Consider the following 18,635-nt stretch of genomic DNA (forward strand, 5'->3'; position numbering starts at 1 on the left):
ATAGTAAGTAAAAACAAAATGTGGATGAATGCACACAGAACAGACAGATCTCTATATGGGTATGTTATTCAGTACACAACGTCACTGCATTGTTTTAGTCAGGCTCATGAAAGGGCCAACACAGCGTTGATGTCACCAACGCTTGAGTTAACCAATATTACTTTTCATATTCAACACATGTTAATGAGTCTCCTACATTTCAACCAGATAGTGTCACGTTATCTAGCAAGACAGGAGTGGAGTTTGATCCTTGAGCCGGCTGACGCTCACCCTTCAGGAGGGCACGACAAGCCTACGGTTAAAGGTGGACATTGTTTGTGTGGGGGGCAGTCGTGCGCACCATGCTCTGGTCATATGATACTCTTGAATCGGTCTGAGGTGAGTACCCTCTGATGGCCACCGTGACAAACTCTAGGATTTATACGAGGATCACCAGGACAGACAAGAACATAACCAGGACACACTGGCGCTGAAATCCAGAGTGCTTGCGGTAGGTTGGTTCTCATTGTTCTTGAATCGGAATGTATGTCAATGATAAATGTTGGTTATGGATTCACGTTTAGTTTGATGAACGTTAGATGTTTATTTCCCATGTTGTTTTATTCTTCCATCAGGGTCTCATGTGTGTGTGTGGAGTGTATGCTATCAATTATGTATTGTAATGTTTTCATTCAAGTCCAAGACAATAGCTTCTGTTTAGATTTCTACTCGACAATTCACATACCTTGATGTTACCTTGACCTTTTACCAGATGGAAGAGACGTTTCGGACCAGCATGGCACCCCCATTGCCTGGAGGCCAAGCCACACTGGAGACGGTAGACATAGTAGTACTGGTGCTCTACTTTGTGTTGGTGATGGCCGTAGGACTTTGGGTTAGTATGGTATTTAATTAAAGTTATCTTGTGTTGCATCACTAATTTTATTAGTATGAAGCGGTCCCACATGTCAGAATTTATATAACAATGTATATATATTGTAAGTTTGAAGTCTGAGATTAGGCAAGCTAAAATATATATATATAAGCTAAAAATAACATTAACGAACCACATGGAACCTGTGGCATAACGGAGATTTATCAGAAGGGCTTTCTCAACTGCTTTCCATCTCATATCGAAGAGATGACTCCCGTAGCATTAGAACACATGAAGTACATGCTTTCACAGGTCCTTACATTGCTTATCACATTTGTAATTGCACTGTAACAAGGACACTGTAATGAAAGGGTTACCAATGTTATAGTAGTTTGATTCAGACCTGTTTCTTTGTTATCTCCAGTCCATGTGGAGGACCAAACGCAGTACAGTGGATGGGTACTTCCTCGCAGGGAAGAACATGACATGGTGGCCTGTAAGTCTATTGCACTATTTGTTCATCCATTATTCATGTGGGGTTTAAACAAGCGATAATAGTACATGAGCGCCCCTCTGGAACAGCATGGGGGCCGAACCGGGGCCGAACCTTGGCAAAGTTTCAAAATATTCAAATACAAATACATAGATGAATGACTTTTATTTGTAATATTTTCCAGGTCGGTGCATCTCTGTTCGCTAGCAACGTCGGCAGTGGCCACTTCATAGGGCTAGCTGGCTCTGGGGCCGCGGCTGGCATTGCTGCCATCGCGTACGAGTGGAGCGTAAGCAGAGCTCTCTCACAGAAGGAGCTCTAAGATGGAAAATGATGCAACGTGTCACATTTGGTCATTGTTATCTGTCAAGTACGACAAGATCTCTGGACTGTTGACTACAAGATAATGTAGATGCTGGTGGTTGTGTCCATGGCAGGGTATGGGGTATGTTCATGGTGGTTTCTGTTGTTGTTTCTATGGCAGGGTGCGGGCACATTTATGGTTCTATTTTCTCTAGTTAAAGTTGTTTCTATGGCAGGGTATGTTGACAGTTGTTGTGTTTGTTGTTTCCATGTCACGTTATGGGGTATGTTGATGGTTGTTGTTGTTATGGGGTATGTTGATGGTTGTTGTTGTTATGGGGTATGTTGATGGTTGTTGTTTTTATGGGGTATGTTGATGGTTGTTGTTTTTATGGGGTATGTTGATGGTTGTATGTTGATGTTTCCGTGATAGGGCAGGGGTATGTTGATAGTTGTTGTTGTTGTTGTTGTTGTTGTTGTTGTTGTTGTTGTTGTTTCCATGGCAGGGCAGGGGTATGTTGATAGTTATTGTTGTTGTGTCTATGACAGGGCATGCTGATGGTGTTGCTGCTGGGATGGCTCTTTCTGCCCATATATATCTCATCCGGGGTAAGATATGAACACATCAAACACACATATACAGTACAGCTGAACACATGCACAAATACAAACACACACACAGACACACACACAAACACACACTCATTTCAGATCATGAACTAACCTAGAGAGATCCACATCTGCAGATAAACTTAAAATTTGTATCTCATATTATTAATCATTTGACCCTATTCCTCCCAAGGTTACAACCATGCCAGAATATCTGCAGAAGAGATTCGGTGGCAAGAGAATACAGTTATTCATATCCATCTTATATTTATTCATTTATATCTTCACTAAGATATCAGTAAGAAGTTTTCTAAACTCTTTCTCAAAGAATCCAGAATATGTCTGATTTTAAAACTGGAAATACGTGCTCATTTGTGTGAGAGTGTGTCTGTTTGTGTGCGTGTGTGTGTGTGTTTGTGTGCATACTTGTGCGTGTGTCTGTGTGTGTTCAGGTGGACATGTATGCCGGGGCAGTGTTCATCCAGAGGGCACTGCAGTGGAACCTCTACTTAGCTGTGGGGGTGCTGCTGTGCATCACTGCTGTCTACACTATAGCAGGTAACAACCCTCTCTCTCTCTCTCTCTCTCTCTCTCTCTCTCTCTCTCTCTCTCTCTCTCTCTACCTTTCTCTCTACCTTTCTCTCTCTCTCTCTCTCTCTACCTTTCTCTCTACCTTTCTCTCTCTACCTTTCTCTCTCTCTACCTTTCTCTCTCTACCTTTCTCTCTCTCTACCTTTCTCTCTCGTCTCCATCTCTCTCAGGGGAAGAAGAAGAAGATTACTAAATAGTTCTCTCTCTCTCTCTATGGATAGTGCGCACTGTCCATCTGTCTATCGGGCTATCCATCTGTATTTCATCTCCTTGATATTGTAAGGAATTCCTTTGCGTTCCTACATTGGATAGGAAAATTAAACCGATGTGTGTCTCTGTCCTCCCAGGTGGTCTGGCTGCTGTGATCTACACTGATGCTGTTCAGACATGCATCATGCTGGCCGGGGCTTTGACCCTCATGGTTTTCAGTATGTAAAAACTAGATTCTAATTGAACTCTTTAGCCTGCTAATAATGTTGGACAATTGTCCTTTTTAAAATCCTTTCTTTCTTGCTTTACCGTTATATGGCTGTCCATTTGGACACCTATGCGCCGCTAACCCTGCCTGGAAGCAGCACTCCCCTCCCTCAAAGGGAGAGGAGTGACTACTGCCACTTAGTGGCGGTAGTGGCAGTAGTCACAGAGTCTAGTTGTTTGGATTTTTCGTTTTAAACGTGTAGTAAATAGTAAAATTGTAATTTAGAAAAAGAGGACTTTGAACAGCCTTTTCTGCAGGAAATGCATTTTCACCCCTTGATTTAGGCTAGTTAAGCTTGCTAATAAAATCGACTTGACTTGACTTCCAGCCATTGTCAATCAAGTCGATTTCCAGACTTTCTGACTTCCTTGTTCTCCTCCTCTTCCTCATCCTCTTCCTCCTCCTCTTCCACCAGGTTTTGCCGAGGTGGGTGGATGGGAAGCGCTCCTGCAGGGCTACGACAATGCCATCCCCTCGGTCAGGGTCGCCAACTCTACCTGTGGTCTCCCCCGCGACGATGCCTTCCACCTGTTCAGGGACCCGTTGACCTCTGACCTGCCCTGGCCGGGCATCTTCATCGGCATGTCCATCCCGTCTATGTGGTACTGGTGCTCGGATCAGGTGAGCGGAGGACTGACACCTTCATGGTCTACGGTCTTCCTTGTACTCCGGGAACAGCTAGGATGTTGTATTTAGATCATATCTCCCTTCTTCCTATGATAAACTTGACATTTGTTTAACAAAAAAAAGATGTTGAATTCTATTGATTGCAGCACTTTCTTTCAGTTTAGTGTGTGACAATGCATCTGAATTCACAGTGAGGGACATTGGATGAAGTCCTGATGATCTACTGCATAGTAAATGGGGTAGACGGATTATGGGGAACGGACATGGCGTATTATACATGTTTTATATTATTGTATATATAATATTGAATGGTTTGGGTTTGAGTTGAGTTGATTTGCCGTTTCATGAACGGCTGAGCCGTATGCTTCAATGTAGAAAAAGTTACACCCTGAGTAAGGGTCTTTTTGCGTGCAGGTGATTGTTCAGCGCTCCTTGGCTGCTAAGACCCTGAGCCACGCTAAGGGAGGTTCCCTGCTGGCGGCCTACCTGAAGATCCTCCCCTTCTTCATCATGCTGCTGCCTGGCATGATCAGCAGGATCCTGTATCCTGGTACAGCATTAACACACCCTGGCACTCAGCAATGACACTGTATCATACTGTATGTACTGTAGGGTATTTTGTACCCTATCCACGTTCTTGTGTACAGAGTATTGGTACATCCATACTGTGTTGATCTGTACTTGCACTGGAAGCTCTGTGTTCTAAAGGTTATGAGAGACGGATGGCAGGTCAAATTTAACCAATTCTTAAATCGTTACATTGGCTTCCTGTAGGTCAGAGAATTGATTTTAAAATCATTTTGCTAACCTATAAATCCCTACATGGTTTAGGCCCAAAATATTTAACTGATATGCTTCCACTACATAAGCCTTCTAGAACACTAAGATCTTCTGAGACCAATCTGTAAACACGAAACATGGGAAAGCAGGATTTAGTTACTATGCAACAAATAGCTGGAATAAACTCCCTGAGGATTTAAGACTTGCCCCAACTCTGAGCACCTTTAAAACAAGATTGAAGACTTTTATGTTTGCTTTAGCTTTCTGCTAAATCTTAAATACTTTGCCTTTATTTTACTAAAATGCCTTTTTAACTTTCCCTTTATTTTCTATTTTTACCAGAAAGATACATGATCTGATACCAGAGAGAAAGGATAAGGGTTTGAGACCCAAGTTCTGTCTGGGTTAGAGTCCTAGAATCTGGGTTGGAGTCCCAGAGAAAGGACCATGTTCCTTAGGTCGGGTTGGAGTCCCAGAGAAAGGACCTAGTTCCTTAGGTCGGGTTGGAGTCCCAGAGAAAGGACCAAGTTCCTTTAGGTCGGGTTGGAGTCCCAGAGAAAGGACCAAGTTCCTTTAGGTCGGGTTGGAGTCCCAGAGAAAGGACCTAGTTCCTTTAGGTCGGGTTGGAGTCCCAGAGAAAGGACCAAGTTCCTTTAGGTCGGGTTAGAGTCCCAGAGAAAGGACCAAGTTCCTTTAGGTCGGGTTGGAGTCCCAGAGAAAGGACCTAGTTCCATTAGGTCGGGTTGGAGTCCCAGAGAAAGGACCAAGTTCCTTTAGGTCGGGTTGGAGTCCCGACGTGGGTTCCTTTGGTTCGTGGTTAGAGTTATGTTGTTTTGATTCCCGCCGTGGAATCACAGATATTGGTTGTGTTGAATCTGAGAGGAAAAAAAGTGAGCCATCATCTGGTGTTGGCATACCGAGCTCCGTGGGAGACGTTTCCAAGTTCTGTCTGGGTTAGAGTCCTAGAATCTGGATTGGAGTCCCAGAGAAAGGACCAAGTTCCTTTAGGTCGGGTTGGAGTCCCGACTTGGGTTCCAGAGAGACTGTTGATCTGATCTTAAATACATTGCACTTTAAATTTTACTTACTAAAAAGCCTTTTTAATTTTCTATTTTTACCAGAAAGATACATGATCTGATACCAGAGAGAAAGGATAAGGGTTACTAGAATCCGGGTTAGAGTCCCAGAGAAAGTACCAAGTTCCTTTAGGTCGGGTTGGAGTCCCGACGCAGATACCAGAGAGACTGTTGATCTGATCTTAAATACATTGCACTTTCTATTTTACTAATTTCTTTGCATATGTTTTCTTTTACTTCTATTATTTTATTTTATTGTATGACAATGTTTAGATGTGAAGCACTTTGAGTCTGCCTTGTGTATGAAAAGAGCTATATAAATAAATTTGCCTTGCCTTGCCTTGCCTTAAGCGCTGTTAACAAACAGTGTGTGAATGTGTTGGTTGGGGATGATTATAAAGGTGTGTGACTATGGTTGCTGTGTGCAGATGAGGTGGCGTGCGGAGACCCTGAGGTGTGCACCCAGGTGTGTGGGAACCCAGTGGGATGCTCAGACATAGCATACCCCAAGCTGGTCATGGACCTCCTGCCCTCAGGTGAGAGAACTGCTGTTAGCGATATCTACTCTCTATCTCTACCTCTGTCTCTCTCTCTCTGTCTCTCTCGCTCTCTCTCCCGCTCTTTCTCTGCATCTCGATTGTGTGTCTGTTGATCTACTAACATATATTTGTGTGTTTGTTTGTGTGCATGCATGTCTGTACTGTATGTAGGTACCTATGTTTTACGTGTAATAATCGCATGTATGTGCGTGTGTGAACGAGTGCGTGTGTATATTTGACCCTGTGTGTATTTTAACGGGTGTGAGTCTGTGCGTGCTCCCTGGCAGGCCTGCGGGGGCTGATGATGGCTGTGATGATCGCGGCGCTCATGTCCTCGTTGACGTCCATCTTCAACAGCTCCAGCACCATTTTCACCATGGACCTGTGGCGCTACTCGCGGCCACGCGCCTCTGAGTGGGAGCTCATGATCGTGGGCAGGTGAGCCTTCGCACACCAGACATCGGATTTCTACCCCATGTCTGGGGGTCATTCAACTTTGTTTTGCCATATATATGTTTTGACCAATAAGGGGGCTGCAGGAAGATATCTGTAAGCACTTAATGGAGAAACTCGGGCCGCAATAGTAAACAGTAAAAAAAAACAGTTTGGAAACCTTACATCAACACCGTATAGACCATTGTAGAAACACATATTAAAATCCCCTTCTGGCCCAGGCTCTGTGCCGTCTCCCCCAGAAGTTCTACTATAACATTAAAGGACAGCTGGATCTGAGATTATGGGCAGGTAAACACAAACACACACACACACGCATACACACACGCACACACACACACACACACAAACACACCCACACACGCACACACGCACACACACACACACACACACACACGCACACGCACATGCATATGCACACGCACACGCACACGCACACGCACACGCACACACACACACATAATTCACTGACCACGTTTCGTGGTCAGGGTGTTGGACTCCCTGACAAAATGTTCTGGGTTCGAACCCCAATGCCAGGCGACAGTCTACCTGTTGGCACCTCTGAGCACAATGCCTAGGCCATACTTGCTCACTAATAACATGTCACCTGTGAGTTACTATGGTTAAAGTATCGTGAATAGTAGTCGTGACTCGTCGTAATTACAATGAAACTCAAGACATTAACTTCCTAGTAAGGTTCCCAAATGTACCCTCAAACCCCTGTCTTGGGTGGGATAGAGCTAGCGTGCTAAGATGTGTTAATGTTATTAGTTGGGACACAGATTCCTCCCTCAGTACCAATAAGATGCACTGGATGGCTTGGCCCAGAGTTTATTCTAATTTTCCAATCCCTCATCAGATAGTGGTAACATAGACACAGACACAGACACACACACACACACACAGACACACACACACACACACACACACACACACACACACACACACACACACACACACACACACACACACACACACACACACACACACGCGCACGCACGCGCGCGCGCACACAAACACCACCACCCCCAAGTCCAATATACTGTGTTGAAGTAAACAACTAGCAGTCGATGAATATGATGCTGGCTTGCTACCAGGTTTAATATGTGTGCGGGTGTGTGTATATGTATGTGGTGCGTGCATGTGTGTATGTGTGTGCATGCATTCATGCGTGTGTGTGTCTCTCTCTGTGTACATGTATATGGTGTGTGCATGCACGCGTGTGTGTGTGTGTGTGTGTGTGTGTGTGTGTGTGTGTGTGTGTGTGTGTGTGTGTGTGTGTGTGTGTGTGTGTGTGTGTGTGTGTGTGTGTGTGTGTGTGTGTGTGTGTGTGTGTCAGGGTGTTTGTGCTGGTGCTGGTGGTGCTGTCGGTGCTCTGGATCCCGGTGGTGCAGGCCAGCCAGGGAGGGCAGCTCTTCATCTACATCCAGTCCATCAGCACCTACCTGCAGCCCCCCGTCGCCATCGTCTTCATCCTGGGCTGCTTCTGGAAGAGGACCAATGAGAAGGTAGCATGTGTGCTCTGGTGTTGAACTACAGACTTTGTTTATTAATTGTGGTTTTGGTTTTAAAACAGGTGAAATAACGTTGCTAGCAAAAAATAGGATACCAGATTATAAACTAGCTGTGAGGTTTACACGTGACGGATTATTCTTGTGAAGAACATACATCTCTCAGAAACTATTTTGGGCAAAGATGTGCCAGAAGTGCAGACGTGTATATATATCTGTGTATAATTATAATAGTTTGAAGCCCCTTCAGGAAGCTAGAAAGAATTGTATTTGAAGTCATCAAACATCTGAAATTGAATATATTTGTGTGTCTGTATGTGTGTCATTGTGTGTCTGTGTCTTTATGTCTGGGTGTGCCTGCATTCAGTTATTAACTGTATTTTCAGTTAGTTAGACAAATTTGTTATTCCACCTACTTATCTTCTAACCTCTCTCCCTCCCTCGCTCCCTCCTCCCTCTCTCCTCCCTCCGTCCTTCCCTCCTTCCCTCCCTCCCTCCCTCCTCCCTCTCTCTCCCTCCCTCCCTCTCTCCCTCCTCCCTCTCTCCTCCCTCCCTCCCTCCCTCCCTCCCTCCCTCCCTCCCTCTCTCCCTCCTCCCTCTCTCCTCCCTCCTCCCTCTCTCCTCCCTCCTCCCTCTCTCCTCCCTCCCTCCCTCCCTCCCTCCCTCCCTCCCTCTCTCCCTCCTCCCTCTCTCCTCCCTCCTCCCTCTCTCCTCCCTCCTCCCTCTCTCCTCCCTCTCTCCTCCCTCCCTCCCTCTCTCCCCCCTCCCCAGGGGGCTTTCTGGGGCCTAGCGGTGGGCCTGCTGGTGGGCTGTGTGCGCATGGTGCTGGACTTTGTGTACCCCAGCCCTCTGTGCTCCCAGGAGGACAGCCGGCCGGCGGTGGTGAAGGACGTCCACTACCTCTACTTCTCCACCATGCTCTCCTTCCTCACCCTGGTGCTGGTGGTCTCCATCAGCTTAGCCACGGAGAAGCCCCGCCCAGAACAGGTGAGTGCCACCAATCAGACCGCCACCGACAGTCTGGTGACCTATCACAGTTCCTCAACCCTAACTGAAAAAAACAAAAAACCTAGTCTTTACAAAATGGCGATGACCAAATGAAACTGTATATTGTGTATGCCAAACTAACTAAAATACGTTTGCTTCTTCTAATTGTTTTGTGCTCCCCGTATAGGTTAACACTTTACTTGAGTTTATATTATTATTTTTCTAACCATTTTGAATCTCACCTAAGACAAAAAGACTACAACTAAAATGAAAAATAATAAAAAAACAAAAAACAAAAAAAGATAAAAGCCTTACTACTCCTGTTGATTAATGAGTGGATGGGATACCGTGATGGTGCTGAGAGAGGTGTTAGAGGGCCCTAGGGGGGGCTCATTCCCAATACCCCAGGACAAGGACAAAGATTTTGTCCTTTGGGAAAGCACCTCTCATGAGATGTCAGAGGTCCTGATTCCTAAATCTACATAGCCCTCCCTGGCTCTTCAACCCCCATGCTCTAAATGAAATTTGTTATTACCCCTTAAAAGGAGATGAGATGTTTCTAAACCTCAGTGTGATATTTAATTTGGATGCAGAATACCTGAATTATGCTGTTTATGATAGGATCATTAATTTAAGCACCTTTTTATGGACTTTTAAGCATTGACCCCTCCCCATCCCATAACATTGATGGCTCTCTTTCTTTGTCATGGAGAGATGGTAGAGAAATTGAATCAGGGTTTTCTAAATGGAGGTGAGAAGACAATGGAAGAACCCTTCTGCCAAAGTTGTTTTAAATGGTTTGTGTCTCGTGTTTGTTTTGTTCGGTGTGCCAGGTGAGCCGTCTCACCTGGTTCACCAGGTACGACCAGGTGAAAACGCGCCCGGGAGAGCAGGTATTCACGGTCGAGGCGGGTATGGTGACACGGGAGGAGATGGAGGTGGACCCCAGGGAGGAGCATCCCGTAGAGACGAACCCTCCGCAGGGCAACGGAGTGACACATGAGAGGAAAGGTGGGTCTATCTTCTCTATGTCCCGCACTGTTTATTCAGAGAAACAAAAGCTGTGGTGGCATTGTTAAGTGATTGTCCCACAAATCAGAATTTAGAATAATATTTGAAGTATGAAGACAGATGAGCACAAATCTGGTTGAACGGGGCATTTCACTTTGTTTTGCTTGGTATTTGTTTTGACCAATGACGTTGCTGTAGGCCGGGATCTGTAAGTGAGTAATGGGTGGATACAAACTTCGGCCAGAACTTATAAACGGTAAAAAAGTGTCTGTTGAAAGTTCCTAATCCACACAGGAACACACAGACGGGCCACTGTAGTAATACACTTATCAAATCCCCATCTGAAAGCTTCTTCCACTCGCACAAAAGAGTTTTCTTCACTAGAATATCTCTGTGACGAAACAGAACACAAGGCGTAACCCTGCCCCTCGCAGTTTGTGGTTTCCGACTTAGGCTCTGTGACGTCTCCTCCCAGGAGTTCTGCTATAGCATAATAGGACTGCTGGTTCCCAGATTTAGGGATTATAACCAACTTCATAACCAAAGGGGCATCATATGCCTTTTCAGCACTTTTGACATCCGACCAAACTTCTAGTGATGTCACAGGTGTCAATGCGATGACATCCAACCAAACTGCTAGTGATGTCACAGGTGTCAATGCGATGACATCCAACCAAACTGCTAGTGATGTCACACGTGTCAATGCGATGTGTCATGTGGTCACATTCAATACTAACTACTGATATCCAGTCTGATACAGATGAGGACGGACTAGTTAATGGTATCGTAACATATAGAATAATAAATAGTACCTTTTCCCCACCTAAAGCACTTTCCCAAAGCACTACAGTGTACAGCTCTAGATGCTTGTAATTCATGCAGATTTGTTCCCCCCATTTCATGTAGTCTGTTAATGAAAGACGTTGTTGTCTGCAACGTATTACTGACAAGGTACGTTGGTTTTCTTTCTGAACCTCCATCTCCCCCTCCGTCCAGACTCTGCGTCCTCCTCTGTGACCAGCGTCCCGAGTCAGTCGCGGCTGTCGTCCGCCCTCTACTGGCTGTGTGGTATGGAGAGGAGGACGCCGGGGGAGACTGCCCCGCCCGCTCCGGTTCCTCCTCTGTCCCAGGACCCCGCCCGCCTCCTGCAGGAGGAGCCGTGCATGCGGCATGCCGTCAACTTCAACCTCATCGTGTGCATGTCGGTGACCGTCTTCTTCATTGGCTACTGGGCCTGAACAGAAGACGCTGAACAACCAATCATCAGACCGGTCAAATTTTTTGATAGACACTGGGGTTCATCATCAATTAGTGTATGAGAGTGGTTGGCTTTCTCTGCTCCCCCCTTGTTTGATTTATTATTAAAGGTGGGGTGGCCATTCATTAATTTCAGTCATTATTTATTAACAGGGTTTTGTATGTAAAATGACGGGCTGACTCATTTTTGGGAGTCACTGTGTCTGTAAATGTGTCCAATTCTATTGAGATCTAGATTTTAAATTGCTTCATGTTTCCTGTGAATAACTGTTGTCTTTTGCCTTAAAGTCGCAATGTTCAACATTTCAACTAGCTCGTGGCAAAAAATAACCTGGACATATCTGAAATCAATGTTGAACAGTGATTTCAATATAAATTTCATCCTACAACTGGTATATAAAAAAAAAAAATATATGCTGCTAAGCCCGAACCTCACCTTTTTTATTATCCATACTATAGACACTCCCCAAACCCCTCCCACCACACAATTGCACAGCCAGGTAGACTGAACGCAACACTTTGTATTTTAAATTCTGAATTTTGGGCTCAAACATAGATATTGCGACTTCAACTTATTCATTTCTTGAAAATGAAAAAAATTATGTATTTCACTACTCCTGGACAAAATGAAAAGTAACATCCCTGAAACCTGATATTTGCCTTGCCTTTCAGCAGCATGAACTCTCCATAATAAATACGATTTTTTAAATACACATGTTGACCCACTTGGCATTTATTGATATAGGAAATGATCAGGAGTGACGCCAAAGATTATAGAGAAAGACCCCAGAAACATTCATTGACAATAGACAAAAAATAAAATAAAAAACATTTAAGTCTCGGCTAGAGCAACATGTTAAAATAAAGCAGTAAAAGATGCATTGTTTTAATGAAAAAATGATATTTTGTACAGAGAAATAAACGTTACTAATCCCTTTAAGACACAGTGTCACAACTCTGTAAATGTTTTAGACTTACAGATATGGAACTTGGTTTTGGTCACAAAATACTTATTTAAGAAAAAGGTAAAAAAAAAACAATACCAAAAAAACAAGATAGGTCAACACCTTGGTATTGATGAAAGACGATTATCAGACCAAAGCCATTATTGCCATTATTTTTAATATATTGCACTCTTTGTGGCCTAAATATTTGGTTATTAGCTATAAAACGAAGGAAACTAATAATTTCAACATTCTTTTCTTTTGGCCCTTTTCAACCATATTTTTGCTCACATGACCATGAAATTGAACAATAGGTCCAATAAGGTCATGTGTTCTATACATACATATACAAATTGCAAAACCAAAGGCAATATTGACAATTCTTTCAAAAAAATATAGATTCACAATTTCAAACACAGAATTGCAGATTACAAAATAGCGAAAATATAGAGAATGTCTGCATTGTGAATAGGCATAGTACGAGGACAAATCAACTCAGAGAAAATGGGAGTGATAATGAATGTGCTCTGTAAGATTAGGGAGTATAGAGTCCAGGTTATACAGTTCCAGTCTTAAAGTATAAAATAATACAAAACCTTGTCATAAGCAAGACTGATCCCATGTTATCAGACATGAACTTGATACAGGAGGTTATATGGTCTAGTCTCAGTTCAAGCCATCAGAAGAGGACCGCTGCGTGTTTTGTTGTTTTCTATAATATAGGACCTCCAGTCCGGGGGTTTTATGTGCTTGTTTCTGAGTGATCTCTGCAAGCGGATTGGAGAAGAAAATCTTTTGGCTGGTCAGTGAGAATGGTGACCTCCAGGTCGCTCCTCACATGATGGTGCTCTCCAACACGTCCTCAGGATCTGATTGGGGGACTGGGGACGGGGAGGGCTCCTCACCAGCAGAGCTCTCCTCCGGTTGGTCCACAGCAACCACAGGAATCAGGGCTCGTCCAATCGGCTTGATGATGGGGCTTGCCTCTTTGCCTTGTAGCCGAGAGAAGAATAGTAAGCAGCAGAAGGAGCTTCCGTGATAGGCCCTGTTTTATCTTATCCCCCAAAAGACCTTAGGCACACACACACAACAGAAAACGCACAACCTAAATACTTAAAAGCACACGCCCTAAAAACACCTACCTTCAACATTGGGAACACACAGATATAGATAGAGATAGAGATAAAGATATATATCTATCTATATATATATAAATAGATATATATGTTAATCCAACACACAAACACCCTTCAACCAATACAAAAATCTGAAACCCCTCTTTTTATCAGAGCTAGCCAACGTGGATCTAACATGCTTATTAAGTGCTTTTTTGGATAAAAGCGTCTGCTAAATGCCCTAATTGGAAAATGTAAATGTATAAGAGATCTCCAATTCAACTAAATTTCTACAACGGCGGTTTGAACAGTGTAGTGTTCCTAATTTCATCATGTTATACATCTTTGGATTTGAGGGAAGCAGGTCTGTAAGGAATAAGTAAGATTCACTCACTAATAACACTACATGACTTCATAGTGAATTAAGTAATTAACCTGGGTTAGGTTTAAAAACACTGTCAAGTATGCCAGTGTTTTTATGGTAGATACACGTTAATGAGCAGGTATAGGGTAAGAGTAGTTGCTAAGGGAGCCTATAGATAGAGTCATCCAACCAGTTCAACACCGTCGATGAATGGCACCCTAAAAGCTCTTTATGGTTCCACGTTCGCGCATCACAAGGGGGTTACGGACCCCTTATGTCCTTGCGGACCCTCCTTGCGTCCACCGCAAGGGCCGGACGTGCGCCTCCCAAAAATCGTAACCTTCCGTTGAGGTGACGCGGCAGCAAGGGCTGTGATTGGTCCGCTAACTAAAACCCAACGCAGAACCGTAAACGTCCACGACTACTTTGAGGTGTCTGCGTGGTTATTGCGTTGCGGGAACGTGGGACGATAAAAAAGCCTTAACCATCCTGCGTAAAACAGCGGAGTTGTATACTCTGAACCGACGTTTTTGGGTTAAGGGTTAATAAGCAAACAGGTGTTAGCATCCCATAGCAATTCAACAGGAACCGGCACAGAACAAGGGGTAGGGACCACATGCATGGTAATGTTAAAAAGCACAGGTTAATAGAGAGGCTAATGAATGCAAAATATATGAATGTAAAATATACATATATTATGTATAGATCACACACACACACACACACACACACACACACACACACACACACACACACACACACACACACACACACACACACACACACACACACACACACACACACACACACACACACACACACACACACACACACACACACACACGGATAGAGGGGGGCTTCAGGGCCAATCAGCCAATCAAACTCTTACCATCGCTGCCTTTCAGATCTCAGCAGCTCACACATCTGCAATATTTACACATATTTCCCATCATGCATCAGATCACCACAATGACAAGATTATCAAGAGAGCGAGAGAGAGTGTGTGTAGAAGAGAGAAGGCAGTGGAACCACAAGCCAGACATAGTGCCAGCCTACATGAGCGCAGTGGAAATCCGTTCATTGTCATTAACACAGTTGAAAACCACAGGAAAAATCCTCAGCTTGTGACTTCAGCAGCCATTAATGTTCAGATACACAGATGAACATAAAGGAACAAGTTTAAAGGATTTGGCTGGTTTGTTTGGTCATAGAGTTATCCAATTGCGTGCAGTGATATTTTCAGATGCATGCCCTTGAGTTGGGCCATTTTCATTACTCGTTGTCACATTTTTTACATTTCACAGCAGCTTTGGTGGCTGCTTTTGTGTCTGCGGTTTTAAACAGCAACATCACCAAAACCAACCACTTGTACTTACTGGACATTTTATTTTTGTTATTTCATCCCCCATTACTACTTCTAATTAATAATATATTGTATTTTCTTAAATAAACCTAGACTATGCATCTTCCTACTGCAGCCAGCAGTAATAAAACTAAAATTGGTGTTATCACTAAATATAAATCCTATGAGCTCACTCCTCAGTCATCCTCATCAACTGAGAATAAGAATGGCAGAAAAAAACATTTTAACCAAAGATGATGAACAGCATAGTGAATGTTTTAAGTGAATTAATACCCTACAATATTCTATATCATTTCATTATATATATAATTTTATTTGAAGAACAGCCAGCGGGACTATACCTGTTATGACTTTAGAGGCGGAGTTGAGGAGGCCGTTCTCACCCTCATTGGCCGGCGGCTGTGGGGGCGGTGGCCCGCTTGGCCGGGGGCGGGGCTTGGGGGCCGGCCTGGTTGGGCGAGGCAGCGACCCCGAGTGGAAGGAGGAGTGCACCAAGGGGTAGGGCTGCGGCGCGTCCAGAGGAGGGGTGCTGGGGGGTGTTGGGGTGCTGGGTGGGGAGCGGTCCGTCTCCCCCGCGCCTCCCGCCACCGGGGGGGTGGGGCTGAGCGGCGGCTGCGGGGGAGGGTGGCTGGGCGCGTGGATCTGGGGGCTCTCCTTGCCAGAGTGGCGTTTGGGGGCGATGGGCGGGTGGTAGGCGGAGCCGGGGGTCTGCTGGCTGCCCAACTGCGGCGTGAAGGGGCTGGCCTGCCGGGGAGGGGCTGGGGCTTGCTTCTTGGTACCTAGGGGTGGGGGGGGGTAAGATGTCACCATGTTGAGATCAAGCCCCAACCACAGCGAGTTCTACCAGCGTCCGATGCGGAGTGACAAGCATTGCAGTAGCACCAGGTGGCCACTACGAGGCGGTACCAAAAGTGAGCAATTCTTCGTTGACGCACTTGTTAAACAGGCCGTTTTCAGTCTTATTAAACCTATTTACAGCCTGGTCCGTACATTCTGGTCAGTATGTTTATTTCATATCTCCATGACAACACTGAGGGGGGTGAATATTTTTTTAGCAGGCTAGTTTTTATTTTATTGGAGGTTAAAATGTATGAATAATTAGGGGCGCGGCCTCTTGAGTGACAGCTAGCCGCTGACTCTCACCTCGACTCGGAGGCTAGTTTTCAAGATTAGCAGACTATCTCCGTCATCTTGACCTCGACTGCGTTCATTCCTATTGGCCATTCCGGTGCCAAGATGCCTTGTTCTGAACTGTACCAACTGATTGTTTAAAAAACGAATGAGCTACGAGCTAATTCGGTGTAGGTCACCTAGATGGGCGTATCTCCCTCCCCCCGACGTCACATCAATGCCCTTTTTTGGTTAGAGGAAATGAGGCGGAGTCAAACTATGACAAGATGGCGACCCTCATAAGCCAAGAGAATTGGATGCAGTTGGAATAACTGAGGTCTTCCCGGATGCTACATCCATTTTATATACTATGTATTTTGATCGTTTGAGGTGTGGGAGCGCAGGAGACGACGCAAGCTGAGCCGAAGCTACTTCACTTGTTGCCACAGAGGATGAACAAAAAAAATCTCACAGTGCATTAATCCATGAATTAACGAGTGTCATTAAAAGTCCCTAACCCTAACCCTAAAATATCTTCACCTTTATTTATAAAGTCAGGTGTGCAAAGTGTGTGTGTGATCTTACCCCTGCGCATCATGTGTGGACTTGTCCCTCGGGAGCCCCCCTGGGAGTGGGGCGTGCCCACAGTCAGGTGGGGGGCCGATCCATTCCTCTGAGGAGGGGGGGTGGATGTGTTTTCCCGCGCCGGGCTGTGTGGAGGGGGAACACGGTATACATGTAGAAGGTCAATCCGTACACACACACACACACACACACACACACACGCACACACGCACACACACACACACACACACACACACACACACACACACACACACACACACACACGCACGCACGCACGCACGCACGCACACACGCACGCACGGCACGCACACAACTTGTCTCAGTTCACATCAGTGTTGGACACATGCATGCATTGCAATCAGAACATTTAGTTTGCCATGAAAGTTACTTTGATGGCGATAACATTGGATTGATGTTATGACACAATGGCGTGACTCTTATCAACATATTGAACATATGAACAACATATTAACGACATAGTTTAGAGATTGTGTTTATTTGTAGGTAACAAACAGGAAAATTTGTGTTAGATAGCATTGTTAAAAAAAATTAGTGAAAAGGGAATTTAAAAAGTACAAATGTAAGATTGTGTGATTTGGTCTTGCATTTGGAAATCATATTTCTGACACGTAAGAGAGAGACAGACCAATGATCAAGCAGAGGGACAGATGGAGGGACGGGCAGGCAGGCAGACAGACAGATTGGCAGGCAGGTAAAGAAATCTGGAGCATTATCAAGCACAGAATGTGGCCAATCGCCCATTGAAGTGGCCAAGCCTGTAAACAAACCAATATGTCTTCTCCTGGAACAAGCTGGTAGCGTTTCAACATGGAGAGTTCCTTGATTCAACTCGTCAACGGTCAATATTGGAATAATCAATCTGGGCAATGTGCTTGCGCTGTGAAGACAATGACCGGAGCAGACACGGGACAACATTTTCGTGGCGGGGCTGACGAAACGACGGGTCGCTGGAGCGCTGATTTGAGAGGCGGACGGAGCTGATTGGGCGTTTTTTTTGCAAGGTGACGGGATCCCGGGTTTACGTCTCCTTACCTGAACTTCTCAATGGTGGGGCTGGACAAAGGCTGAGGCTGCCATGAGTCTACCTGCACCACACCCCTGTGACTACCCCTTCCTCCACTTTCACCACCACCACCACCACCACCTCCTCCGTCCACCAGGCAGAGCGGCTCCGCATCAATAGCCAGGGTAGGGCTTTGGACTGGGGTTTGGGGCCGTGTGGGTGAGTCCCCAGCTTCCGGTAGGGGCAGAGTCTGGGACTTGAAGGCGGGTAAGCTAAGATGCTTTCTATTTAGAGTGCCGAGTCTACGCGGGGCGGGCTCCGGTGGTTTGTTACCAGCGCTAAGGAAGACGGAGGGAGGGAGAGCAGAAGGGGAGGACGGGAAGAGAAAATATCAGGAAGTACATAAAACAAACCAGTGAATAGGGAGAAATTGGGAGAAAAAGTGAACGGACCCCGTTGTGTGTGTGTCTGGTAGAGAAAGAGTGAGAGATATACACTTTGTACGGTTAAAAGAACTCCCCCTTTCGAGACAACACAAGAAACCCCAGTTGTCTTAGAGCCA

At 45.1% G+C, this 18,635-nt stretch overlaps 2 protein-coding genes across 5 annotated transcripts in view; one reads left to right on the top strand and one right to left on the bottom strand.

Annotated features, from left to right (window-relative positions):
• Nucleotides 1-221: 221 nt before the first annotated feature.
• Nucleotides 222-12,643, top strand: slc5a11 (solute carrier family 5 member 11). Of its 2 annotated transcripts, none has more exons than XM_060042108.1 (16): nucleotides 222-490; nucleotides 752-874; nucleotides 1,278-1,349; nucleotides 1,531-1,635; nucleotides 2,199-2,258; nucleotides 2,452-2,556; nucleotides 2,711-2,816; nucleotides 3,197-3,277; nucleotides 3,743-3,948; nucleotides 4,369-4,504; nucleotides 6,239-6,346; nucleotides 6,637-6,787; nucleotides 8,142-8,310; nucleotides 9,085-9,336; nucleotides 10,134-10,311; nucleotides 11,308-12,643. In XM_060042108.1, exons 2-16 carry the CDS (start codon nucleotides 752-754, stop codon nucleotides 11,547-11,549), a joined length of 2,094 nt encoding a protein of 697 aa, XP_059898091.1. In that variant the 5' UTR covers nucleotides 222-490; the 3' UTR covers nucleotides 11,550-12,643. The 2 variants fall into 2 exon arrangements, with proteins under 2 accessions (XP_059898091.1, XP_059898096.1); XM_060042113.1 differs by having other exon boundaries at nucleotides 227-490; nucleotides 9,085-9,300.
• Nucleotides 12,286-18,635, bottom strand: part of arhgap17b (Rho GTPase activating protein 17b) — a 33,165-nt gene continuing 26,815 nt past the window's right edge. The window contains exons 17-21 of one of the 3 annotated variants that reach the window (XM_060042087.1): nucleotides 18,103-18,411; nucleotides 17,050-17,174; nucleotides 15,696-16,133; nucleotides 14,881-14,915; nucleotides 13,364-13,504 (exon numbers count right to left, since the gene is read on the bottom strand). In XM_060042087.1, coding sequence (XP_059898070.1) covers nucleotides 14,908-14,915; nucleotides 15,696-16,133; nucleotides 17,050-17,174; nucleotides 18,103-18,411 — 880 coding nt within the window. In that variant the 3' untranslated portion in view covers nucleotides 13,364-13,504; nucleotides 14,881-14,907. Of the gene's footprint in view, nucleotides 13,505-14,880; nucleotides 14,916-15,695; nucleotides 16,134-17,049; nucleotides 17,175-18,102; nucleotides 18,412-18,635 lie in introns of all 3 variants that reach the window. The other 2 variants (XM_060042079.1, XM_060042094.1) reach the window with 2 other exon arrangements.

This window comes from Gadus macrocephalus, chromosome 2, assembly GCF_031168955.1.
Source record: "Gadus macrocephalus chromosome 2, ASM3116895v1".
NCBI classification, from domain to species: domain Eukaryota; kingdom Metazoa; phylum Chordata; class Actinopteri; order Gadiformes; family Gadidae; genus Gadus; species Gadus macrocephalus.

Bases quoted from the DNA above. Each gene is read 5' to 3' on its own strand.
- slc5a11 (XM_060042108.1), top strand. From the start codon at position 752: ATGGAAGAGACGTTTCGGACCAGCATGGCACCCCCATTGCCTGGAGGC. The intron at 3,278-3,742 runs GTATGTAAAAAC...CTCTTCCACCAG, and splicing joins TTTGACCCTCATGGTTTTCA to GTTTTGCCGAGGTGGGTGGA. The intron at 9,337-10,133 runs GTGACCTATCAC...TCGGTGTGCCAG, and splicing joins AGACCGCCACCGACAGTCTG to GTGAGCCGTCTCACCTGGTT.